Source organism: Microcaecilia unicolor, chromosome 5 (assembly GCF_901765095.1).
Source record: "Microcaecilia unicolor chromosome 5, aMicUni1.1, whole genome shotgun sequence".
NCBI classification, from domain to species: Eukaryota; Metazoa; Chordata; class Amphibia; order Gymnophiona; family Siphonopidae; genus Microcaecilia; species Microcaecilia unicolor.
This window is the reverse complement of record NC_044035.1, coordinates 103,131,571-103,159,568: the sequence shown is the minus strand read 5'-3', so window position 1 is coordinate 103,159,568 and position 27,998 is coordinate 103,131,571. Positions and strand designations below refer to the sequence as shown.

Sequence of the window (27,998 nt, the reverse complement as noted above, 5' to 3'; positions counted from 1 at the left end):
AACCCCAGCACATGAACTGATAAATATACATTCAATGTCCATTTGTTTTGAACCTAATAAAACAGCAAGTGGCTGGAATCCTAAGCGTGATAACTTTCCATCAGTTAGTAGCTGAACAGAACTAAGCATAATAAAACATGCTGGAGGAAAGGCTGAGATGATCAGGGTTGGTAGAATTGTTGGACATGTGAATAAAGACCAGACATGACTGGATAGTTTGCTTTTTCAAATTTATGATCAAGTGTTCCTGATTGATTGATTTATTGCTTGCTTTTTGGTTGTTAAAGTAATAACATTCCTCTTGGTACAGACAGAGTTTCAACTAAAACACAAATCTTGTTAGGGTGGAAGTATTTAGGTCATTTTTTCCCCTTCATCTCATTCAGAATCAAATTTTTGGAGACCAGGGAGGAGGAAATAAAAGAAGGCTCCTGGTAGCCACGCAACAGAAAATAGAGGACCTGAGGTCAGTGTACTGTTGTGCTAGTCTATGACTGAGGCTGCATATGTCCAACAAGCATACATCTCGCATTCCAATTGCAAACTGTTTTCACATGCGTATGGTTTTCTCTTTTTTTGGGGGGGGGGGGGGGGCAGGGAGGGGAACATAGTAGGGGTGTTGGCTTGCCAGTTTCTTCCTGCTCTTTCAGGCTTATAGCTCAATCAGAACTTGTATCTGTTCGGGGGGGGGGGGACCAGTGCCATAATCTTTTCCTTGCAGACTCATGTTCCTCCCTCCATTTTACAACTCAAACATTACAGTTCTTGGTCCACATATTATAGCTCCCTTCAGAGTCCCACATATGCTCAATGTGACTCAAAGTCAAACTTGCTACTTCTGATCTTTTATGTGATGACTAAGATTCCTCCTGGCTAGGGCCCATCAATGTTGCCTTTACAGAATCCCCAGCTACAGTCTGCCCAGTAAGCAAAAACTGCTATTTCACATACGGCAGCTTCCAGCCCTGCCATTAGACCATTGAGTTGTGAGATATTACTGCTAGTTTTAAATGCAATTTTTAACATTTTAACACTATTCCAGGAAAACATATGCATATATACAGAATAAAGCATCTATATCCAAGCTTTACTACAGCCCATAAATACCTATAAAAACATCCAAGAATGTGTAGGAAAGAAAAGGACCTATCAGATATCCTAAGACAATGGAAACTGAACACTGAAAGAACTTCAGCTACCAACCATGACACTGAATTATCCTTTGGATCCCAGCGACTTGTTCCAGTGTATCTATATTCTGGGTGTAGTTCCGAAGAAGTTTTCCTTCTTTATCTAACATTGCTATAAATTTGTGGCATAGAGAAGGTTGGAACTGACCAGGATATATTTCCTGCAAAAAAGCAAAAGCCAGTGTAAATATGTTAAACATACAGTATTTGACACATTGGTAGTAATTTATAAAGCCTGTTTCTACATACAAATAAAACTGTGCAACTGTATACACACAAAAGTAGGGGCATATTCAGTCAGATGGCATGTGGCCCCCCCGTCATCCTTTTTGTTAAAACTCCTCAAGTCAGAAAAGGTTTAAAAAAAAAAAAAAAAAAAAATCAAGAAATGTATTAAATTTAGTCCAATAAAAACATATAGCCTTACTTTTAAAGAAAATTTACCTCAATTTCTGTGTATTAATTTTATGAATGGTGTTGCATTTTCAGCTAAAAAAGTTAAACTGCTTTCAGCCTAGTATTCTAAAGTCAGATTTTATTGCTCATATGTTGTCAGATCAGTATTCAAAGGGTGTGTCTGGCTAACTATCCCATGTTGTAAATTGCCCCCCCCCCCCCCCTTTCCCCACTAACCCGCAGATTCTATATAGCACGTAACTTAATTGGCTTAAAAAGCTAATCAGCATTCTTAACAGTACTTTAATAAGCACTAATTGGCAATAATTAGAATTTACGCGCATAACTCGCTAAGCATATTCTGTAATGCACTGCGCTTAAATTCTAATGCACACAACTAAAAAGGGGCACAATTATGAACAGGGAAATGGGCGTTTCATGGGTGTTCCAAATTTATGCGCACTGTTATAGAATATGGCCCTCTGTGCCTAAATCTATGCACCAGGATTTATGCCTCATTTTCAAAGGTGAAAATGGAGGAGCATAGATTTAGATGCTAGAAAAGCAACTAAATGCACTCTACATACCGCACCTAAATCTAAGCGCCGCTTATAGAACATGCTTAGGCAAAAATATATACTGCGGCATATTTTTAGGCACCATATGTAGAATCTGGCCCTCAGTGGTTAAAATTTGATTAGACAGATTTATGCCCTAACAAAATTTACCCATACTCACATGCAACACTGGAGGTGTTTCTGTTTTTTTTTTTTTACTATATTCTGGCAGTATTGATCGTCAACTCTGCCTAGATACAGTTATCTGAGTAAATAAGGTCACTCAAAACAGTGAGCTTATAGTTAATTGCACAACTTTGTGGCTATTGCATGCTTCTTAGGAGACCATCATTAAAACTGTGTTGCTTTTGCAATTTTTAGATGTGTGCTTTAGATAAATTAAGAAATGAAAGTGTGTCAAGGAAATACGTATTATCAACAGCAAATTCACTAAAATAAAAAGAGAATAATAAATAAATTAAACCAATCTAGAATTAGTCATATAGGAGACTGTGATACTGTTAAGCTGTTTAAGTATAGTTAATAGAATAGAGATTTAGCTTGATTTAGTGCTGGCTTCCATATCGAGTTTTAAAACTAAACTCATCGGGTATCAGGGCAATACTGTAGTTAATCCTCAATCTCCAAATCTTTTGTTTTCTCTGCAGATACTGCCAATTGGCATCCCAATTATAAAAATTTCTGTGCTGTATAAAGCCTGTCTACTGCAAACTAGCATAAATTCAGACAAAGAGATGGTCAGATAACAAAGACATCCAGGTCTCTACAGCTGACTTTTTGTACTTCCCCAAGACATTTAACTTTATATTTTTTTATTACCAATAAGAAACATAAATGAAAAGCTACCTTAGCAAACTTAAAAAATGGCCTTGGATCCTTCCGGAAGTATTCAATATCAAACATTGCCTGAGGATCAGGCAGGTCTGGAAAATCTACTGCAAGTCGTGCATAAATACCATCTCGAGATCTGAAGTCAGGTATTCCACAGGAAACTGAAACCTGAAACAATAATAGTTTGTACCATTTTGTAGAATGTAGTCATTGGAAGCTGTAAAGTTAAGACAGCAGAATGATTTGGGCAGACAATGTCATTTGACGATGCTAACATGGACCATCTACTACTACTACTAATGATAATAATCATTTCTATAGTGCTACTAGATGTACACAGCGCTGTACACATTATATGCAGGTACATTCTCTGTCTCTAGAGGGCTCACAATCTGTCCTTAGAGGTCTCACAATCTAAGTTTTTTTGTACCTGGGGTAATGGAATATTAACTGACTTGCCCAGGGTCACAAGGAGCTGCAGTGGGAATTGAAACCAGATTGCTAGGATCAAGGCCCGCTGCACTAACCATTAGGCTACTCCTCCAGTGTCTCATAGTCTGCTGGAAGAGATTAAAAAAAAAAAAAAAAAAAAAGATTCTTCTGGGCAAGTGTGGATTTATCATACATCATCAGTACTCACAAATTCTAACTGGCATGGAGCAGATCTAATGTACATGCTTTACTTTCCAGTGATGTGACAGTATAAAAAGGCACATCATATGCTCTTATGTGCCTTTGAAGCACAGATAGCTTGTAAAAGATTACCTTCTATGTTGATGAGGAGAAAAAAAAAGCACAGGAGAGAAAAATGAACGTGTAAGTGAGGGAACAAGGGCAAATGCTGAGCAAGAGGATGCTGCATAAGAAAAAGGGCTGGATGCTGAGGGCAGACAGCAAGAGAAAAAAAAAAGTTGGCATGGGCAAGAGGTTAACAAATGTGGAGGGATAGGATAGGAGGATTTACAGAATGAGGGATGTGATGCAGGCACAGAAGAAGGTAGAATGGATGGGAAAGAGGAATGGAAGTGTAGGAGAAAGGAAAATGAGAGGAGGAGGGGTTAGAGAGCTGAAAGATCAGAGAAAAGATACAAAGTGAAAGGCGAAGATATGCCAATGAAGGGACGAGAGCTGAGAAGGGGTATAGGAAAGGAGGGCAAACAATATCAGAGCCATGATGGTGGGAGGGAGAACAAAGAATTTATGATGAAGGAAAGAGGAGAATGGAAAGACAGAACTCTAGATTTGGTAGATGGTAGTATTCCAGAATACAATGAAGAAGAAGAAAAGAAAAAATAGAAGATAGGGGAGAAAGAAGAGAAAGCATGGCGTGCCCCAGGGATCTGTAAAAGGGCTTGGGTTCTGGGTTTTTTTTTTTTTACTACAATAAATGATCTTGAAAAGGGGAAGATGAATAATTTGTTTCATCTCTAAATTTGATCACTTTACTCAAGTTGTTAAATCACAAGTGGATTATAAGAAATTGTAAAAGACCTTCAAGACTACGAGTCTGGATTTCCAAAAACAGGAGATTAAATATAAATTTAATCCGCCCAATATTCACAAGGATTTAACTGTGCATGAGAGGCTCCTGCCCATTTAAATCCATTCTAGACACCTGTGTGTTGATATTCAGCAGCACTTAACTGGACAGTGCTCCTGACTATAACCACAGAGCACCCCTGCACTGACCGGTTAGTGCCAGGGAAGTCCATGGACAGAGCTGAGACTTAACCTGTTAGCCAATGTATTTAGACCACTAACCGGTTAAGTAAGCGGCTAAAGTTACGACAGCAAAAAAGCTGTGCTAACTTTAGCCAGAGCTAACTGGGTAACAGTCTGAATAATGGCCAATGCCTGGTCAAATAGCTGGATCTCCTGTACCCCCCATCCCCTGGCCCCGATCTCCCCCCTCCCAAGACAACAAAATCCTGCCATGAGCTCCACATCTCCACAGGTCCCCCAGGCCTATCTTATAGGCCATGGTGGTCCAATGGGGGTCCTACGAGCTGAAGCGTGCTCAATTGTTCCTGTCCTTCACATCTCCGCAACCACAATGGCTGCCAGGGCTAATTCTGACCATCGCAGGCCGAATATCAGCTGGAATGTGTACAAGTGTGAGATAAGGCATACAGGAAACTGTAGTTGCACAATATAAACTGTGATTGCTCCTTATCAGGAGTCAGAACCCAGGAAAACGATCTAAGCGTCACTGTGGATGATGAATTAAAATTCTCTGATCAGTGTATGAGCAGCCAAAAAAAAAGCAAAAAAAATGTTAGCAATTATTAGGAAAGAAACAAAAAAAATAAAATAATATCATAATACCTCTATATTGCTCTTAATGTAACTGAGCCTTGAGTATTCTATGCAATTCTGGTCACCAAATCTCAAAATAGATATTATGGAATTAGAAAGTACAGGGAAGTGTAACCAAACTGAAAAAGAATATGGAACAATTCTCCTATGACTAAAGGTTAGGCCCTTCATCTTGGAAGACAGATGGCTGAGGGACGATATGATAGAGGTCTATAAAAATCCTGACTCTAATGGAACAGGCATACAGGAATTGTTGTTTATTCTTTCATAAATTACCAAGACTAGGGGATATGTCCTAAAGTTGCTAAGTGGCATATTTTAAAAAAAATAAATAAATACTACTACTACTATTTATCATTTCTATAGCGCTACAAGGCATAATAACTAAAAAAGAAAAATATATTTTCATTCAACAGATTAAGCTCTGGAATTTGTTGCTGGGGAATGTGGTGAAGACAATTACCATGGCTGGGTTTAGATAAGTTCCTGAAGGAAAGGTCCACAGGCCACTGCCATTGTTAAGGTAGACTTGGAGAAATCCTGTGCTCATAGTTGGGAGTAAACATCATGAGATCTATCTACTTTTTGGCAGGTATTTGTGACCTGGATTGGCCACTGTTGGATAGGATACCGGGCTTGATAGACCCTTGATCTGACCCAGAATGGCAATTCCTATATTCTTAGAGGGGCTTCTGGGAGGCAAGCATCTATCAAATTAGCTAAAGCATAAACATCACGCAGATGTGCGACCGATCATCCTGCAGTCTTCAAAGAACATCTATTACAGTTAAAGAACTCTGCATTCTCCAGTCACACATGTGAGAATCCCTAAGGCTGGCAGAACTACAGGTCTCTTGGTTGAACCATTAACTGATTTCATTTTTGGTGCAGTTTTCCTCGGGCATGCTAACTTCAGTGTCTAGAAGTGCTTTCTCATGTCCTAAGTTGCACTCAGAGGTTCTACTGGCCTGCAGCAAAAGGTAAGGCCTACTTTAGCTAATGTAATCAGCTGCTGGGTAGGATGTTTGTACAAGGCTGCCAGTATAAATGAAAGTTAGTAACTACCAAGATGCTGCAGGTTCCCCCCAGTATACTACCAAGGTGATAAATGCTAAGCACAATACTTGGTAGGCAGAGAGAAAGTGAAGAAAGCCTCCCTGAAAGAGGATAAATTTGCATTTGTCCAGCATACTCATGAATATAATATAGATTTTGATAAGGCTAAAAGGAAATTTTTGACATGACAGATGAAGACCTCTCATGTTCTTGTGAATTTTTTTTCATTTGATTGATGGCCGACTGAGAAGAGCATTGTCCTACGTAAGCGGATTTCCTTACTCTTAAGAGTAGCCCCCACTCCTCGAATAGTGCTTATGGTTTAGCAACTGAATGTAGCCAAGTGGGACCAGTTTCCCCCTATTAGGGAAGGGAAAAGAGAAAGGAAATTAATTTGATATACCGCCTTTCTGTGGTTACAATCAAAGCAGTTTACATATTATACACAGGTATTTATTTTGTACCTGGGGCAATGGAGGGTTAAGTGACTTACCCAGAGTCACAAGGAGCTGCAGTGGGAATTGAACCCTGTTCCCCTGGTTCTCAGGTCACTGCACTAACCATTAGTCTTCTCCTCCACTCCACTAACAGTAACTAGTGAACTGACCAATTCAAAACCAGTCAGGTGTTCATTAGATCTTTGTGCAGGTATGTTGAAAAATGTTTTTTTTTTTTTTTTTTTGGGGGGGGGGGGGGGGGGGGGAAGATGCTAAGATTTTTGTTGCAATTGTCTCATTTCTGCTTTGATGTATCCACTCAAGCTTCACCCCTCCCCCTCTGTGTTAACAGGTACCATGTAGGGAGGAGAAGAGCTTGAACAGACACAGCTCTGCCTAAAGCTGTATAATCCGAGCAGGGGTGTAGTTTAGTATGAGGGAGGGGCAAGTGGTGGGCTGCTTTATACTGTAATCTGCCTTAATGATCATCAACAGGTAGATTATCAAATGGAAAAATAATGTCTCTTACATGATAATTTTATTTCCTTTAGTCCCAACAGATCAGTCCTGTTAACAGGTACCATGTAGGGAGAAAAAGGAGAGCGTGAACAGACACAGCTCTGCCTACAGCTGTCTAATCCCAGCACTTGTGACTCAACTAAGAGGTACAGCAAGGAAAGAGCCATCCCTGAGTACAAGTCAAAGAACTGAGATTTGGAGGGGAGGTGTAGTTTAATTGGAGGGAGGGGGAAGTGGTGGGTTGCTTTACTCTGTAATCTGCCTTAATGATCACCAACAGGTGGACTACCAAATGGAAAAAGGGGAAATTAGGTTCTTACCATGATAATTTTCTTTCCTTTAGTCATAGCAGATGAAGCCATTACGTATGGGTTGTGTCCATCAAACAGCAGGGGGAGATAGAGAGCACTCAACTTTTCTCAGTACCTCATGGCCAGCTAGCTCCACTGCCTCGCCAGTATTTGAAGCTTCCAAAGCAGTATGGCAAACCGCAATGGGAATAACATTAACTTTCCTCACAGCGAACGATGGCCCCTTAACAAGGGCATGAACTCAAAAAAGGAGGGAATAAACTCGTCCTCCACTTTGTATAAACGGAGGGAATACTTGCATCCTCCTGGAGGGAATGAACTCATCCTCCTATAACTGTAACAAGAATCCTGAAGACTGTTTTCAGACTCCCCAAGGAAGGAATATAACTTCAGGAAACAACAGCAGCACCTAAAATCAGAATCACTGCAATACAGACAATCATACAGGGAGGGCTCATGGCTTCACCTGCTATGACTAAAGGAAAGAAAATTATCATGGTAAGAACCTAATTTTCCCTTCCTTGTCATCAAGCAGATGAAGCCATTACGTATGGGATGTAACAAAGCAATCCCTAAATAGGGTGGGAACAAGCCACACCATGCGCTAGCACCTGTGCTCCAAAACGCGCATCCCTCCTGGCAGCCACATCCAGCCTGTAATGTCGGGCGAGAGCGAGCTTAGAAGCCCATGTTGCAGCACTGTAAATCTCATGAAGAGATAGTGCTCCAGTTTCCGCCCAGGAAGAGGAAATCGCTCTTGTGGAATGTGCCTTAAAGGCTTCAGGCGGAGCCCGGCCAGACAGCAGATATGCTGAAAAGATAGCTTCTTTGAGCCAACGGGCAATAGTGGCTTTAGACACTGAAGACCCTCTGCGAGGTCCTGCAAACAGCACAAAAAGATGATCAGAATTTGTAATTCGCAGATACTGCAACAGAGTCCTGCGCACATCCAAAAGGTGCAACTGCCCAAATGAACCTGGAAACTCCTCCTCAACAAAGGAGGGAAGAAAAACAGGCTGGTTTAGGTGAAATGCTGAAACCACCTTAGGCATGAAGGAAAGCACAGTCCGAACCGTGACCCCTGACTCTGAGAATTGCAGAAAAGGGTCTCTACAGGACAGCGCCTGGAGCTCTGACACCCGTCTCGCCGAGGTAATGGCCACTAAAAAGACGGCCTTCAGTGTCAAATCTTTCTCTGAAGCACACCGAAGCGGTTCAAAGGGAGCCCCCTGAAGGGCCTTCAATACTAACCCCAGGTTCCAAGCTGGACAAGGTGCCCGCACGGGAGGACGGAGCCGAAGCACCCCTCTAAGAAACCGTGCCACATCCGGATGAGCAGCTAAGGACACGCCTTCAACCTTGCCACACAGGGAGGCCAATGCTGCCGCTTGCACCCGCAGGGAATTATAGGCCAAGCCTTTGTGTACACCATCCTGCAAAAAGTCCAGAATCGGCGAGACAGGAGCCTGCAACAGAGAAAGCGCTCTTGAAACACACCAGACTTCAAACTGGCGCCAAATCCTGGCATAAGCCACGGAAGTGGAGCACTTACGGGCCTGCAGGAGAGTGGAAATTACCTTATTTGAGTAGCCTTTATCTCAATCGCGCCCTCTCAATCGCCATGCCATAAGACCAAAGCGGCAGGCGTCCTCCATGGCCACCGGACCCTATGACAACAGGTGCGGAACCAGAGGTAACGGAAAGGGAGCCTCCAACTGCATCTGTCGGAGGTCCGCATACCAAGGCCTCCTGGGCCAATCCGGGGCAATGAGCACCACTTCTCCTGGATGCAGCCGAATCCGCAGGAGCACTCGCCCTATCAAGGGCCACGGAGGGAACACATACAGTAGGCCCGGAGGCCAGGGTTGAGCCAAGGCATCCAACCCTGCCACGTGAGGATCTCTCCGTCTGCTGAAGAAGCACGGGACTTTGGCATTGGTGCTTGTCGCCATTAGATCCATCACGGGCTTGCCCCACTTGGCACATATCTGCAGGAACACTTCGTCTGCAAGTTCCCACTCCGCTGGATCGATCTGATGTCTGCTTAGATAATTGGCTTGCACGTTGCTCTGACCTGCAATGTGAGCTGCCGACAGAAACTGTAGATGCAGCTCGGCCCAGTGGCAAATTTGTTCGGCCTGCGCGGCTAGAGCTCTGCACTGAGTGTCGCCTTGTCGATTTACGTAGGCCACTGCTGTCGTGTTGTCCGACATCACTCGGACAGCCAATCCTTCCAGGGTCACTTGAAAGGCCAGAAGAGCCAGAAACACCGCTTTCAACTCCAGACGGTTGATAGACCACTCCGACTCGTCGGGCGTCCACAGACCCTGGGCATGCTTCCCCTGGCAATGTGCGCCCCAGCCCTTCAGGCTGGCATCTGTCACCACTAGGCACCAATCGGGGAGCGAGAGCCACCACTCCATACTGAGGCGGGCCGCAGGGAGCCAAGAAAGTCTGCACTGATAATCCTGAAATACTGGAGACCATCGTTGAAGTAGAGAATACTGTAGAGGTCTCAGGTGTGCTCTCGCCCATGGCACCACTTCCAAGGTGGCCATCATCGATCCCAACAGCTGGACAATGTCCCAAGCTCGCGGGCGGGGCATCCTCAGGAGCAGACGGACCTGATTCTGAAGCTTGCACCACCTTTGTTTGAGAAGAAACACATAGCCCGAGGCTGTGTTGAACCTGGCCCCCAAATATTCTAGAGATTGCGAGGAGGTCAGGTAACTTTTGGCCATATTGACGACCCAGCCCAGAGATTGAAGGACTGAAACCACTCTGGCTGTAGTTAGATGACTCTCTTTTTCTGAGTCTGCTCTGATGAGCTAGTCGTCTAGGTACGGGTGAACCCGGATACCCTCTCGCCTGAGAAAAGCAGCTACTACCACCATTACCTTGGAGAAGGTTCGGGGAGCTGTGGCGAGGCCAAAAGGCAAGGCCTGAAACTGGAAATGTTTTCCCAACACCGCAAACCGCAGAAACTTCTGGTGCGGGGGCCAAATTGGTATGTGCAAGTAAGCTTCTTTCAGGTCCAGAGGCGTGAGAAACTCTCCTGGCTGTACCGCCGCAATGACGGAGCGCAGGGTTTCCATGTGAAAATGCCGCACTCTTAAGGACTTGTTTAGCTCTTTTAAGTCCAGGATTGGGCGAAAAGACCCGCCTTTTCGTGGCACCACAAAGTAAATGGAGTGGCAGCCTAGACCTTGTTCGGCGGGAGGCACCGGGGTCACAGCCCCTATCTGGCACAGACTGTGCAGAGTCTCCTCTACCGCCGCTCGTTTGGCGGCAGAACCGCATCGGGACTCCACAAACACGTCTCTCACCGGGGCATCGAATTCTATTCGGTATCTGTCTCTGATCAGGTTCAAGACCCACTGATCTGCGGAGATTTTGGCCCACTCCTCGAAAAAGAGGGAAAGTTTTCCTCCGATGACAGGAAACGAGGAGAGGGCCAGCGCACCATCATTGAGAGGGTCGCCCCTGAACTCCAGGCCTTGAACCGGCAGCTGCGGAACATTTGTCCGAGTGAAAGGAGTTTCTCTGCTGAAAGCGGGCACGCGAAGTGAACCCAGCAGCACGCCCCGGGCGGTACCTTCTAGCTTCACGGAAGCGAGGTCTGTAAGAGGAGTGGACCGCTTGACCCTTAGAGGAAGGCTTCGGCCTATCTTTGGGCAAGCGCTGAGGTTTGGAATCCCCCAGGCCTTTAACAATGTTTTCCAGCTCCTCACCAAACAGGAGAAGGCCTTGAAAGGGCAACTTCACCAACCTTTGCTTAGAGGCCATGTCCGCCACCCAATGTCGTAGCCAAAGAGTGCGGCGAGCCGCCACTGCTACAGCCATTTGCTTAGCTGAAGCTCTGACCATATCATAAAGGGCGTCAGCCAAAAAGGACAAGGCCGACTCCATCCGCGGAGCCACTTCAGATAAGGTCTCCGCTCCATCACCGGGCTGTTCCACTGCCTGCTGTAACCAAGCCAGGCAGGCTCTAGCAGCATAACAACTGCATGCAGACGCCCGAACAGTAGACCTGCCAAATCAAAAGGACCGCTTCAGAGCTGAAGCAAGCCTGCGGTCTTGAATATCCTTCAGGGCAACACCTCCTTCAACAGGGAGGGTAGTTCTCTTTGTCACAGCCGTGACCAAGGCATCCACTTTAGGCATTGCAAAGCGAGCCAAATGTTCCTCACTCAGAGGGTATAACTGCCCCATAGCCCTGGCAACCTTCAAAGGTCCCTCGGGGTCAGTCCATTGAGCCGAAATAAGCTCTTGGATGGAGTCATGCAAAGGAAAGGCTCGAGCAGGCTTTCTGGTACTAGCCATCCTTGGATTAACAGAGGAGGCTGTGCCACTCCCAGGATCTTCAATTGAGAGGGCTTGTAAGGCATCTGAAATAAGCGCTGGCAGCTCCTCGCGGTGGAAAATCCTCACCGCAGACGGATCATCAAGCTCCTGTGGCAATTCTGCACCAGACTCTGGCTCCTCAGCCCAAGAAGTTCTGCCAGACCCCTCAGAATCCTCATAGCCCAACCACGGGGGGAAAAGGGGGGGTGCGCCACACTCAGAAGGGGAATTAGTCCTTCTGCGTTTATCAGGAGGATAAGAAACAGGCAAAGCCAACTCCAAAAGGCCAGGATCCACCGGAGGGGCAGGCAGAGGGTCCGAAGATCCCTGTGGAAGAGCTCTTTTAAGCATGTATGCCCTATGCAGCATTAAAACAAAATCATGGGAGAAAACCGCTCCCTGACCGCCCGGATCCTGCCCAGGGCTATCAGCTCTATTATTAGCCTCACTCGGAGGACCCTCCCCCCCCCCCCCCCCGGATTCAGGGCTCTCCGTCACAACGGAGGCTGCGCCATGTGGAAAATCCAAAATGGCGTCCGCTGCCAGCTCAGAGCGCGAAAGATCGCCACTCGCCATGCTCGGGCCGGCTCTACCGTCTGTACAGCACGAATTACAGAGCCCCGCTGCTGATTTGCGCTTGCCACATTTAGAACAGCGCTTTACAGTCTCCGCAGCCATCGCCGAAAACAGCGGTAAAATTTTAAAAATGGCGGTTCGCGTCAAAAACGTCCCAATCACGGGCCCACCCCGTTGGAGTCAGAAAACACTCTTACCTCACTAGACCGAGTATCACAGCTCCGGTCCTGCAGAAGAATCTCAAGAAAAAAACCTCTTTTCCAAGATCGCTGCACTAAAGCGTGACGCGACTTTAATTATTTATTTATTCTTTTTTTTTTTTTTTTAAGGCTGTGAGGAAAGCAGAGGCAAAAGAGGTAAATAAAAACACTCCAGAGGCTCAGATAAGTGGGAAAGGCGAACCAATGTGCCTGCATCCACTGAGTGGGAAAGGACAGGGAAAAGCAAGCTAATATGTCCACATCCATGGGTAAGGCAGGGAAAGGGCTGACCTATGTGTCTTCAAAGTGAAGCTGCTATAGCCTCTAACACCCCAGCTAACAACTGGCAAGCCAGGAGCCACCCTGGCTTGGGGAGAGAGAGAATACTGTGGAGCTAGCTGTGGCAGTGGAGCTAGCTGACCATGAGGCACTGAGAAAACTTGAGTGCTCTCTATCTCCCCCTGCTGGTTGATGGACACAACCCATACGTAATGGCTTCATCTGCTTGATCACAAGGAAACAAACACATTGACAACCACTGCTTGTGTTATTGCTGAAATGAGAGGAAAAACCTCATACAATTGGTGCCATTAATAAACCTACCTCAAAGAAACACTAAATGAGGCAAGAAACTATCTAAGACTACACCTCCCAATTGCAAAAAGTGATCTACAAAACTGTGCATTCTGCAGACTTTACTTACCTAGGAACAAAATGGTGGAACTTCTTACCACCCAAAGTAAGAAATATACAGGAATATACTAGATTCCATAAAATCCTATTCAAACAAACCATCACAAAGAACAACCATATCTCAAACAATTATTACCTGAATTGGTTATTACTCTACTTACCATTAACTCTCTATTTCATGTACCATTTCTTATAATAGATTTTCTAAATGTTAAACATCCATAGCTATCCCAGTACGTTTATGATACTGTGTTGTAAAATTGGGTTCTTACAACAAATTGCTTTCTTATGCATTATTCTTTGTTATGTATCCTATTGTAAGCCACATTGAACTCAAACTTGTTTGGGATAATGTGGGATATAAATGTCACAAACAAATAAATAGGAGGTAGAAGGAACAGGCAGGTGACTCGGATTTGTCAGCGAAGGCCCCTCCAAAGGTTTGTGTTAAAAGATGGGTTTTTAGTCTGGATTTAAATTTCAAATGGGAAGACTTCATACGTAGGGTAACGGGCAGAGTGTTCCACAGAGTGGGCCAATACAGAAGAATGCAGACTGTCTGGTAGACTCGAGACAAGTACGAAAAACCAAGAAAATGGATAACCAGTTGAGTAGAATGAAGGGCCCTAGTTGGGGTATTTGATATAACTAGTTGGGATATTATTTTAAAAAAAACAGACTTGTGAGCCAGGGTCAGAATTTTAAGTTGGACTCTACATGGAATTGGGAGATAGCGATAATAGATCAATAGAGGGTTGATATGATCAACATTTTTTGCACATGATAAAATACAGGCAGCAGTATTTTGAATGGATGTAGATGATAGTGTGATGTGAGCATATGGATAGGCATCCACAATGCAACTCTGCAAATTTCTTTATCAACACAGCCATAGTTCTGAAGTTATGAGATGTGCATAAGTGAAGGAAAAACACACCTTACAACTGGCTAGCAAATTACATTTTCCAACTGCAGCTTCCATCCTATTTGGGTTAAAAGAAACAAGAACGTTGGGTGGACTTTCATCCACTCCGGGTAAAAGGCCAAGGCTCTCTTGCAGTCCAAAATGTGAAGTGTGCTTTCATCTATATAGGCATCATGTTTGGGGGGGAAAAAAGTTGGAAGGACTATTGACTGATTTAAGATGGAACTCTGACAGAATCTTAAGAAAGGACTTTGGGCAGGCATGCAGAGCCACTATTTGTTAAAGAAAAAATTGTTTAAGTTGGGGTCAGTTAGTAAGACCTGGAATTCAATAACCCTGTGAGAGTTGAAGTAACCACCACCAAAAATAAAAACTTCCAGGTTAATACTTCAAATGGCAGGTATCTAGTGGCTCAAATAGATCTTTAATCAGCTAGGTAAGTGCAGCACTGAGGTCCCATGAGAAGCAAACAGACTAATATCTTTTATGAATATTCATTAGGGATATTTCTGAAAATCTGGGTCATTGATGGTCCTCAAGGTATGGGAGTTAAGAGGCTTCAGTAGAAGCAAGCCCCGCACAAAGCAAACAACTAAAAGCTATATTGAGATTGGTTTGTCTTCTATGCAATAAGTTCCAGTTGCAATAAGATAAACCCTAAGAGTTGGTCTTGAGGCCCGCCTTTGATAGATACAGAAAGTTTTCAGGCATATTTTACATACAGCAAGTAAAAGGATCTATGGCTCTGCCCTCACATCAGATGGAAAACCTCTAAATCTGCATGCCATCTTACTGTAATGCTTTTTGACAGTCAGCAAGACCTGTAAGACAATTGGACAAATTCAGGGGAGCCAATGCCAACCTCTTAGTATCCATGCTGCGAGGGCTAGGGACTCAATGCTGGGGTGCTACAATGTGGCTCATTTTCAAAGCACTTAGACTTACAAAACTTTAATAGTTTACTATATAACTTTGTCAGTCTAAGTGCTTTGAAAATACATCTCAATGTGTCCTGTTCTTGCATGATCATTGCTGGAAAACATTCCAGTTTCATGGGACTTCTGATGGATAGAACAAACAGAAGTGGAGATCAGACCTACCTTAGCCAGTAGGAGTATGAAAATCCTGGTTGATCTTGTCCAAATTTCAGAATATTCTGTGTTAACAGAGGAATAGGAGAATACATATGTAGAAGCCCTGCCTCCTTCCCCTTCCCAATATAGAATGAAGACATCCAAGGCTAGTTTACTCTCTCCCTCTTTGTCCCACCATGCAGCACCTCTCTCCCTCCTTGCCCCCCTCCCCATGAAGTACCTGGCTGGCTGGCTCTCTCCTTTGTACTCTCACCGCCACGATGTAGTAGCTCATCTCCCTCGTTGCCCTCCCCCCTCCCCAGCAGCACCTCTCCCCCAAACCTACACCTCTTTCCCTCCCTCTCTCCATGCAATACCTAGCTAGCTATCTCCCTTGATGCCCCCCAAGATGCAGTATCGATCCCCCTCCCCCCGAAGCAGTACCTCTCTGCTCTCTCCCCTCGCACCTCCTTGCCTCTTGCCCGTCTTCTTCTGCTGACTGCCAAGATTAATTTTTCTTTAAGCAGTGCTGGAACACATCAGCAGGAACAGGCTGCTTCAGCCAATCCTAAGGCCTTCCTTCAGCCTGTTCCACCCCCCCGGGATTAGCTGAAGCAGCCTGTTCCTCCTGACATGTACCAGGCAGCACTGCTTAAAACTTTTTTTATTGCAGGTTTGCAACAAAAGAAGAGAGGTACGGGAGACAGAAGATAGAGATAGACAGAGAGAACTGCTGCTGCGTGGGGGATGAAGATGCTCAAAGCCACAGGGGACGCCGCCAGGAAGAGACCCAAGCCCAAATTTTGGGAGCCAGTTCAAAACTCTGAAAAAAATAACAACGGCTCTCATGAGCCAGTGCGAGCTGGCTTCAGCACACCATTATATATGCCCATGAACAGTTTGTAGAATACCGTGTGGAACTAGAGAATTGCATATTGAAACAGTCTTTCCTCAAAAGATTCCAATGTTCACGCCTCCCTCATGGGTGCGCCAAAGAGCAAATCTTGGAACTTTTGGCTCTTTTGAAAGCAAATTCAACCACTATGGAATGGTAAGGAAACAGTCGCTTTTCAAATCCCAGAGCCTTTTGGACTTTTACAGTTGACCTTATTAATGGAAGACACAGAAGGGGGGGGGGGGGGGTCTCCCATATTCTCATCTGTGCACCCTTCAGGATTCTGTGAATGGGCATTGTCACAACTTCCATGTGGGACGGTCAAGGAATTAGAGGATGCCCAATATTTCTACACTGGGCTCTTCCTCCATCTCCAACTAAAATGAGACAGCCTGAGCTACCTCACAAACAGAATCAATTAAAGAGCTCCTCCGATGAGGATTTACATCTCTTATGTGGTGGGTAGGGATCTGAAGAGATACCTCTTGACCACTCCTCTGAGAAGGCTTCTGGCACCTCATCAGAATCCCAAGTGCACTGACTCAGACTCAAAGAAGAAATCTTGGGTTTTTCAGCATTAGCAGGAGCCCTGGGGGAAAGGTAGGATGGAATAAGTCACAGAAGGTAGCCTAGGCAAATTAGGTGGAGAACAGGACTCCTGAGAGTTGTAGGCAAAGGTATTTCCTGTGCAAACAGGATGTCTCATTAGCAAGCCTTTCAAGCAGCAGAGAGGAGGGTAGAGCTCAGTTGTCCCAAATGGAAGGGAGCAAAGTAATTCATTAGCAGCCTTCCTGAGTTGTGGAAAGTGGGTGGGGCTAAAACCTTTTACCCTCAGAACAGCAAGCATAGAGGGCTCTAAGCAAGTGGAAGGAGAAAGGGAGAGAAAGGCTGGCTGTCTAGAAGCTACTGGTACAGGGTAGAAAGAAGTGTTAAAGAAGGAAGATGTGACAGAAGTCAGTCTCCTAAGATGTATGCTGTCTGCCCATGGAAGTAACAGAAGCTGGTATAGCAGCAAGCCCTTTAGCAATGCAAGAAACACACCTGCTTGCACAGGGAAGGAAGCCCTAATGGGAGTAACAGAAACTGGTATAGGAACAAGCCCTTTAGCAATGCAAGAAAGACACCTGCTTGCACAGGGAAGGAAGCCCTAAAGAAACAAGAGTGAGGTGATAAGTCATTCTTTTTAAGTGTGCACTATTCGCAAGGTGGAAGGAAACCTAGACTGGAGGAAGACCCCTCAGTGATGTAAAGGGGGAAGAGGAAGAAAAGGAAGGCCTTGCCTTTAAAAGGATAACCCTGTACAGCACCAGGAAAGGGGAGAAAGATGGGAAAGGAAGGGGGAAGGGAAATGGGACTTGATATACTGCCTTTCTGAGGTTTTTGCAACTATATTCAAAGCGGTTTACATATATTCAGGTACTTATTTTGTACCAGGGGCAATGGAGGGTTAAGTGACTTGCCCAGAGTCATAAGGAGCTGCAGTGGGAAATCGAACTCTCCACTATAGAACACCCCTCTAAAATCCTTTGTGTTTAAGGAGGTCTTTGACTTAGAAAGCCATAAGGAAGATAACGGGAGAAAAGAAAGCATTTCAATATGAATGCAAGCACTGGTCTTTTTAGTGTTACGTGAGAAAGTGGAAAGCCCTACAGAAGTGGGGGAAGTGGGAGGGAGGGCATGAGCCACTGCTGTATTGAAGGAAGAGATAGTTCTACTGAGTGAAGGAAGAACGTCCTATGTTTATTATTTATGGAACAGTAGTACTTTTTATGACTATGATCCCATGGTTTGGAAAAGGAAAACATAGAACCTTGTTAATTTCTTTTCGTTATGTTGAATAAAGAGTATTTTTATAACATATTCTAGGAGCAGTGGTCTCCAACACTTGGCTCCAGTAGTACAGTTTTTCAACCCCATAGCAGACAGTTAAAAAATTTAAAATTGCTCACAAAAAGGACGTAGCACTATCCAGAGGTGGCTAGAGAGAAGGCCCCATGAAGCTCCATTGGGGTGCGAGTGCCTATGTGCCATGCGTGGTCACATTTACATGCACGGAAGATTGGAGGGTGGCCAATGTAACACCAATATTTTAAAAAAGGTGCCAGAGGAGACCTGGGAAATTATAGACCGGTGAGTCTGACGTTAGTGCCGGGCAAAATGGTAGAGACTATAATCAAGAACAAAATTACAGAGCACGTTCAAAAGCATGGAATAATGGGACAAAGACAACATGGATTTAGTGAAGGGAAGTCCTGCCTCACCAATCTGCTGCATTTCTTTGAAGGGGTAAACAAACATGTGAACAAAGGTGAGCCGGTTGATATTGTGTATCCAGATTTTCAGAAGGCATTTGATAAGGTCCCTCATGAAAGACTACAGAGGAAATTAGAGGGACATAGGATCAGAGGTAGTGTCTTACTGTGGATTAAAAACTGGTTGAAAGATAGGAAACCGAGAGTAGGACTAAAAGGTCAATATTCGCAATGGAGAATAGTAGTTAGCGGGGTCCCTCAGGGATCGGTGCTGGGACCTCTGCTTTTTAACAAATTCATAAATGACCTAGAGATGGGGGTAACTAGTGAGGTAATCAAACATGCCGATGACACAAAGTTATTCAAAGTAGTCAAATCGCAGGAAGATTGTGAAAAACTATAAGAGGACCTTACGAGACTGGGAGACTGGGCGTCTAAATGGCAGATGACATTTAATGTGAACAAGTGCAAAGTGACGCATGTGGGAAAGAGAAACCCAAACCGTAACTACATCATGCAAGGTTCAGCACTGGGAGTCACGGACCAAGAAAGGGATCTAGGTGTCGTCGTTGATGATACGTTGAAAACTTCTGCTCAATGTGCTGCTGCGGCTAGGAAAGCAAATAGAATGGTGGGTATCATTAGGAAAGGGATGGAAAACAAAAATAAGGATATTATTCTGCCGTTGAATCGCTCCATGGTGTGACCGCACCTCGAGTATTGTGTTCAGTTCTGGTTGCCGCACCTCAAAAAAGACATAGTGGAATTGGAAAAGGTGCAGCGAAGGGCGACAAAGATGATAGGATATCAGGATAGGCTGAAGCTCTTCAGCTTGGAGAAAAGGCGGCTGAGGGGAGATATGATAGAGGTCTATAAGATGAGTGGAATGGAACGGGTCTATATGGAGTGTCGGTTTACGCTTTCCAAAAATACTAGGATAAGGGGGCATGCGATGAAGCTGCAGTGTGGTAAATTTAAAACGAATTGGAGGAAATTTTTCTTCACTCAACGTGTAGTTAAACTCTGGAATTCGCTGCCGGAAAAGGTGGTTAAGGTGGTTAACTTAGCGGACTTCAAAAAAGGGTTGGACGGCTTCCTGGAGGAAAAAGCCATAGAATGTTATTGAATGGACGAGGGAATACAGTATTTTTAGGATGGGTGGGACAAATTGCTTGTTCTTTTGGCCGCTGTCGGTGACAGGGTGCTGGGCTCAATGGACCCTTGGTCTGTCCCCCAGCATGGCGATGCTTATGTACTTATGAGGCACAAGCTACCCAGCAGAGCTTCACGGGACCTTCTCTCTCTATCAGCCTCCAGACTGTGCTACATCCTTCTGGTGAGCAATTTTAATTTTTCAACTATCTATAATGAGGCCAATTATAATAGGTGTCACTGTGCTGGGATGTGCCCTGTTAACAGTAGGACACAGTAGTGTGGTCACTTTGTTTGAACCCTTAGCTGCATGGAATACTAAAATGAGCAACAGAAATTAATTATAATGTGCCAGCTCTCCACTCTCCACCCAGGACAGGCCCCCTCCCAAAAATATCTTTAAACTGTTATAGGGCCACAAAACTGTGAAAGGCAGGTCACAGAGGGCACACTGTGGGGTCCTACTGCATATATGCTTTGAGAGCTGCAGTGAATTAAGGATGCTTACTGTTGTACTACATATTTTTTTTCAGTCCTAATTTTTCAATCACTAAAAAGGGATAGTGTACAACTAAAGTATTTAAAGCAGTACTGTTTTAAATCAGCCTGCTCTAGATTGGTGAACAATCTGCAGATACAGCTGTCTCATTAATTATATTGTTTAAGTGTGTTACTCAGGAGCCACATTTATGGGTTTTGCAACTGTTAATGAGCCTAAATAAAGTGCGTTTTTTTAGAAATATATATCCTTGTATAATCAAAATTAGTATTTAAAATTACATGTGTAAGCCTAAAATCTTTTGTTGGCCCCCCGGAGCTCTCTCATGCTCAGGTTGGAGACCCCTGCTCTACAGCTTGGCAATCTTCTATTGGGTCATGAAGAGTGGTTTCCTGGGGACAAGACAGAATGGGAAGAAAAGGCATATAGTGAAACAGAAGTCTGCAAACAGAAACTTCTTGGTAGCTGTTCTCCCAAACTGAGCTCACTCTTTTGTTTAAAGAGACATCGAAGAGACCAACAAAGGTAGCTGGAAGAGCCCTGGTAGGGGGTGATTTCTTCCGATAATGCTTTCTTAGATACACTACAATGAACAAAAAGAACAGCGCAAAACAAGTCATGGAAAAGAAAAATAAACCAAGCCACTGGTGTTCTTTGAGGTGTGATTTGGGCAGAGAAAGGGGTAGAGATGAGATGTACATTTGTGCGTGTACTCAAGTATTTTATAAAATAAACAGTTACACCAACTTCAGAACACAATCAAATGTGTGTGTCAGTATTTGCATATTACAGGGGCTAGTTCCGAGTGTCTATTTTATATAAAGGAACATTTGCATCTAGGTTGCCTTTATAAATAAGCACCCTTTTGGACTTCACACATGGGCATCTTGCGTTAAAAAAAAAAATCAAGCCCTTAATCTCAAATTTGAAAGGCAAAACTAATCCAGCCTTGGAAATAAGACAGGATAACTTTTAAAGGAATTTCCTGCAGGGAAAAAAAATAAAATCGTTGAATATTGCCGTTCTCTCTGTGAGGAAAATGGGTTGCACTGGGGGTGAGGTTTTGTGCAACAGTACAAGTATGTGCAGGAATGTCATTTTGAATGCCTTGTTCAAATGACCCTATACACACTTTTCACCAGCAAAGTGTGTGGGGTAAAATAATTCCCACAGCACTAGCTGCTGCTGGATTTTCACAGAACTTGCAGAACAAGGAGGCTAAAATTTGTTATCAAAGGGTTTAATTCAAAAATATTTTTTTATGTGCTGTATCTGTGGAAAATATTGTTGAATAATATAGCTAATGTTGATCACAAGTATTTCTTGCACCAACTTCCAGCATTTTACAGCACGCTAAGGGGTCTTTTACTACTTTGCAGTAAAACATGGCCTTAGCACACTCTTACGCAGATTCTTCCTGCACACTAAGGCAATTTGTAACACAGCAGTAAATTGGCCAATTTTCTATATTTGGTATTAATGGCCACGTGCTAATGCTGCCATTAGTGTGCCACCATTAAAAACAAATGATTGTATGAGCACTTACTGCCACCCATTTTTTAGGCGTTAAGGGCTCACATGGTAATCCTGTGCTAATCAGGTACGTTAACTGATTAGCGCAGACATGTCCCCTCAACCAAACAATAAAAAATATTTGTTAGTGCACAGGCAGTGTGGGCACATTTGGGAATTGCTGCAGGATACCCAAGCATGTCCCATGGACAGCTCTTTTAAACTGTGGTAAGCATGTGCTAGTGCTTACTGCGTATGCCTTGTAGTGCTATAGAAATGTTAAATAGTAGTAGTAGTAGTAGTACTGCAGTTTGTAAAAGGACCCCTAAATCACTTTTGGCCCTTTGAATAAAAACCACAAACTAAAATTTTAGAATGAGCATTTACAGCTCCTTCTCTAAGGGTTATACTTGCTAAAAGGTGCTACTGTGTTAGCACACATTTACTACAGGTCCCATTTATGCAGCAGGACCTAAATACTAATAAAGTGCATTAACTGCCTTACTGTATGCTAAGACAATATCATACTTTAGTAAATCCAGCTCCAAGTCTAAACACTAAACCAAATATGTTCAAAATGGCCCAAAAAGAATTTCTTTTGAAAGCAACTGAAGAACAATTTAAAACTAGCTCATACAAAAGGTTAGCTAGCATTAAGGGGGAGGGGGTTCTTTTACTAAGGTGCATGTCAGCATTTAGCATAAGCTGATTTGTAAAGCGAGCTAAAAATGATAGCACACCTTTGTAAAAGATCCCCTAAATGTTACCCAAGAATTTATTTTTTCTCCTTTTGTGCACTTATACTACTGTCCTTCGGGATCTTTGGGAACAAGCTGCTGGTTATCTCATTCAGGGTTTAGAGCCCTGCCAGAGCTGGAAGAACCAGGGCAAGAATTCTCTGCATGCAGCAAGCCCAATGTCAAAATATATTAACTAAAATGTTAACACTTTATAAGTTAAATTATTTGTAAGCTTCAAAAATAAGGGACAGTTTAGTATGTCTATGAAGCAAATTAATATGCCTCAGCATTTTACAAATATATTTCAATCCAGTAATATTTTGAGCAGGCTAGAATGAGGTCTGTCTATACCAGTATGTAATTTTCCAAACAATCTAGGCTTTTAAAATAGAACTTTCATATTATACATACCCCAGCACCCGTCAAAACAATTATTTTCTTGCACACTTGTAAAAGTTTCACAGCATCTTCAATTGTATTAATGTCTTTGCACTTTTTCCTTTTTGGTGGCTCTGAAAGGATGTTTATAACAATTTGCCACAGGGTCATGTCATCTAGTTCAGGTGGAGGGATTGTTTCTGGCAGCAGGTCCTTAAGGATTGTCCGAGGGTCTGTGCCCATCAGCAGGTGTTGTTGAACAAAGGTGTAAGGACCTGTTAAAATAAACTAGAATTAAATACTAATCTTTTTTCCTCTCTGTAGCAAGTATTTGCTTACATTCATAGAGCTATATATGAAAACAAATTTGTTAACTACTTTGTTCATCTTGTAGTAGAGAAGAGCAAACAGGGAGAGGAGGATAAAGTGTAACAGGAAGAGTACAAGCAGAGCTGACGTAGGTAAGAAAAGTTATGGAAGAGAGAAGGAAAACAAATCTAGGAGGAAAGAAGCAGGCCTTTATTCAGCATTTTCACAGACACATTAGTTTAGCAGAGTGGAGTGGTAGCCTACTGTTTCAGCAGCAAACAGATAACCAGGGAAGTCAGAATTCAAATCCCACTTCTCTCACCCCTTATGACCTTAGGTAACTCAAATATACCCTCCATTGAATTAAGAACAGTGTCCATACTCGGACTGCTTCCTCAGGAATGCACCTGTGTTGGAAAGTAAGCGGTCCAAGTATGGAAGCTGCTTGGAAATAATAAAAGCCTGCTTAGGATGCAGTTTTACGAAGAAGCTGAAGATAAGTACCAATTCAAATTAAATGTACAGTATCTTCTCATAATATTTGTAAAGACTGGGAAAAACTGAATTATTATTTACATGTTATAAAAATGGAACGGTGAGGAATATAAGTGTGGTTATAAAAAGCTTTTATGTCTCACTATCCAATGGTCCTCAAATAATTTTCTTTGAGAACTATATGTTGATATTTTACAAAATTAGCAGGCAGCTATGGAATTTTGTTTCCAAACGATAATTTTAGTGCCTCTGCCTCCCTCTAGGTAGTCTCAATCTCAGGAAACTACCCCACTGAAGAACAGAAAGGGCTAGATTCTATAAATGGCACCTGAAAAGTCCATGTGAAAAAAAATTCTGCCTAGACGTATTCTCTAAAGCACGCATATATTTTATAGACTAAGCTTAAAATTTTCACACTGCATATAGAATATGCCGAGCGCCTCTCCACGTGTAAAAATTTAGTCACGGCCATTTATGCTATGCTTTACTTGGTGTAGATCCCAACGCATAAATTAGGCGCAGATCGGGTGTATTCTATAAAATGCGCATAGATTTTAAAAACACCCACGCCCTGCCCCCTTTTCAGCTATGCAACTTTGAATTTAAATACAGCACATTATAGAATATACTTAGCGAATGGTGCAAGTAAATCTCAATGCCAATTAGTGCTGATAAGGAGAAATTAGTTCTTACCTGCTAATTTGCTTTCCCTTAGTCCCTCCGGACCGGCCCAGAATGTGACTAATGGGTTCTGCGCTCCTTCCACCAGGTGAAGACTGAGAACTCTGACTCACGTGAGATCCAATAAGAGCCCAGGATAGCTAGAGTGAGATCCAGTATTATCTTCACAAAGCAGGATAGAAAGGAAAAAAAAGCTTCTGTGCAACCGGAGAACTCAAACAGCCACTGTGAGCCTACAAGAGGATACCTGAGGACCTTTAGGTTACGGATTGCTCAATTTTTTTTTTTTTTTAAATGATCACCAAAGTCAAACAGACAAAGCAGCTCTTCCCTAAAGCTCTGGACAGGGAAGGATCTGAGCCAGTGCAGAGGGACTAAAGGAAAGCAAATTAGCAGGTAAGAACTAATTTCTCCTTCCTTAGCGTCCATCCGGACCGGCTCAGAATGTGACTGATGGGTTGTAACAGAGCAGTACCCATAAGGAAGGGACCATAACCATCTGGCTGTAAGAACACTGGCTCCATAAGTGGTATACTGATGACACTAGACCTCCAACCTGTAAAGATTCCAAAAAGAATGCCAGGGAGACCATGTTGCTGCCCGACATACATCCAATAAAGAGGAACCAAAACAAAAAAACACTCTGCTCATGATATAGGCTGCACTGGTATAATGGGCATTAAGTCCCTTCGGAACTGGCTTCTAGAAAAAAATTGAAGCAAAACCAAACATCTCTTTAAGTCACCTAAAAATGGTGGGTTTAGACGCTGCAATCCCTTTGAAGTACTCTCCAGATCAGAGGAAAATACAAGCAGATAGAGTAAAACTCCTCGAGGGAAAGCAAAAATTATTCCAGACCTGTCTCTAAGTAGGCAGCGCTAAAGAACACAAGAATGGCAAAACTACCATATACCTCAAACTAAATGAGGAAGAGACTTTTGAAAGATAAGAAGCTAAACACAAAAGACAACCCGCTCCTCAGGAAAAAAACTCCCTCCAAAGAAGGGAGAGCGGATGAGAATGTTTGCTACCCCAAAAAACACATATAGGAGAAGCAATGGCTAGTAAGTAAAATGAGCTGAGCAATAGCTCCTCCAGACAGCAGGCCGAGAAAGGTTCAACAACAGAACCAAGTTGAAATGTGAACAACCCAGGACCATAAAATAAATTCACACTCCGAAGGACAAAAAGGACATCATCCAGATATCTAGGGAAAAGTCCATAGACCATTTTTTTTTTGTTACATTTGTACCCCAAGCTTTCCCACTCATGGCAGGCTCAATGCGGCTTACATGGGGCAATGGAGGGTTAAGTGACTTGCCCAGAGTCACAAGGAGCTGCCTGTGCCTGAAGTGGGAATCGAACTCAGTTCCTCAGTTCCCCAGGAACTGTTTGCTTTATTTTTTGTCTACTAGATTGTAAGCTCTTTGAGCAAGGACTGTCTTTCTTCTATGTTTGTGCAGCGCTGCGCACGCTTTGTAGCGCTATAGAAATGCTAAATAGTAGTAGGACCAAAGTCCACCACCCTAACCACTAATCCACTGCTTATTTCTGGGATAAGCAGCATAAAACGTATTGAACTTTTTCAGGATCTTGCCAGGTGTTTGTGATCTGGATTGGCCACAGTTGGAACATGATGCTGGGCTTGATGGACCTTTGGTCTGTCCCAGTGTGGTAATACTTATGTACTTGAGACGAGCAGGGAAACTAAGAAGCACCATAAAGGTAGCATCGCCCAAGCCCTTTTATGAAAGCTATCCTGAAAAAAAACTGGAGCATGCCAAGGAGGAACTTGAACCTCAGCATACTGAGTCGAGAATGTGTGAGGACCGAATGTAACATTGAGACTATCACTTTAGCAGACTAGGCCTTCTTAAACAATTGTGCCATACGAAAAACCAAGCCATAAGAGAAAATGAAGCTGAGCATACTAAGATGAAATGAAGACAGCGTAGTAAGACCTAAAAGGCTAATACAATGCTAACCAGAATAGAAGACTGCTGTAGACCAAGATCTCCTGAATGCAGCTGCCTAAAAAGAGGACGGCCGAGAAAAAGAACATCTATGCCCTCTACTTTAAGATTCTTACTGAGACAGAAGGATCGAGGAACGTATCAACTCAGACTGAGAGACCCCCCAACGCTGAAGTACCAAAAGAAACACATATGCTCTGAGAGGCCACGCCCCCCGGGACAAGAATGCAACGACTGAGAAAACTACCACAATAGCAGTCGTCCCCGCTACAAAAGATTCTATCAGATCCGAAAGATGCTGTTCTGCACAGGCCATGAAAAGCGCTTGTTCCTGTAATAAAGTCGTCTCTGTATGCAATCATACTGAGTAACCCAGGCTACTGCCATGACATTGCTCGAGAGCGCTTGCACAGATTTGAATTCCAGTAAACTATGGCAAAACTACAGAATGAAGTGCCAGAGATTTCTACAGAGTGATGGAACAGCATACTTTCGAGGGGAACCACCAACTCTGAACAAAAGGTCACAAGCAGAGAACTCTTCAGCCCCTGAGACTGGCATTGTTGATATCATTATCCATTGAGGCGGATGCAAAGGAACATCTTAGTTCCGAATTGGAATCTGACACCACCTACGGAGCCTCTCTCTAGTAAAAGTTCAGAGAGACAATTTGACAGTCAATGGATCCATAAATGAAGATCATCCTTTGCACAAGGAAACCGTTAAGAGAAGAAGAAAAGCAATCTGACCTTGAGAATCACAATCCTCTGCTACTGGACATGCTTGGCCCTGAAGAAAATCAAAGGAGACTCCGATACAAGAAGGCTCTGAGAGGACTGCAAACAAATTTGAGAGGGTTTAGTACCCAATCAAGAGAAGTGTACAACTGCAGTTATAATTTGCATCCTCTTCTGACAAGACAGTGCAGCAATTAACCAGTCATCCAAGAAATGGAGAACTAGAATACCTTCACATTAGAGAGCTGTTGCTACTACTTTCAAGAAGGTTGCTAGTTCTCAAGGGACAAAACCTAATAGAGAAGAAACCGAAGAAGTGGACAAATTGGAATAGGAAGACCTCCGAAAACTGAGAGAAGTAAGAAAACCTTCTGAACGCACAGAAACTATGAAGGAAAGGAAGGCCTCGGAGATCTTAAGTGGCCAGAGCCCACCTTGAGAACTAAAATCAGCCTAAAAGGAAAAATTATGTTCTTACCTGATAATTTTCTTTCCTTTAATCATACCAGACCAGTCCAGACTAATGGGTTGTATCCATCTACCAGCAGAAGGAGACAGAGAAAATAGTTCCAAGTAAACCGCCCCTTAAGGGTATCGTGCAGCCTGGAATGGTCAGTATTTCGAATAGCCAAGCAATGGTGCTCTGAAGTCTAGAAGAAAATACAATTAATACCAAACAGGCAAACTCTTGGAACCAATATGCAGAACCTCACCGTTCCTGCTTGGCCAAAGGCAACTGCAACCTCCCCTCACAGTAAAGTAAGCGGGAGGGAATGGACCATACTGAGTTTGCACAAGCACAGAGATCTACCCCTGAATCCGGAGAAAGAACTCCGTGGTCCCAAGCAACAGGAGTCATACAGAGCTGTCACAACAAGTGGCAGGAGAATGAATAGAGAAGATGAAGTAAGCAGTGCAATAGGACATCCC

At 43.5% G+C, this 27,998-nt stretch overlaps 1 protein-coding gene across 1 annotated transcript in view; it reads right to left on the bottom strand.

Annotated features, from left to right (window-relative positions):
* Nucleotides 1–27,998, bottom strand: part of SIRT1 (sirtuin 1) — a 111,512-nt gene that overhangs the window by 66,012 nt on the left and 17,502 nt on the right. Inside the window, exons 3-5 of the mRNA XM_030203130.1 lie at nucleotides 22,907–23,148; nucleotides 3,011–3,163; nucleotides 1,204–1,351 (exon numbers count right to left, since the gene is read on the bottom strand). Coding sequence (XP_030058990.1) covers nucleotides 1,204–1,351; nucleotides 3,011–3,163; nucleotides 22,907–23,148 — 543 coding nt within the window. The remainder of the gene's footprint in view (nucleotides 1–1,203; nucleotides 1,352–3,010; nucleotides 3,164–22,906; nucleotides 23,149–27,998) is intronic.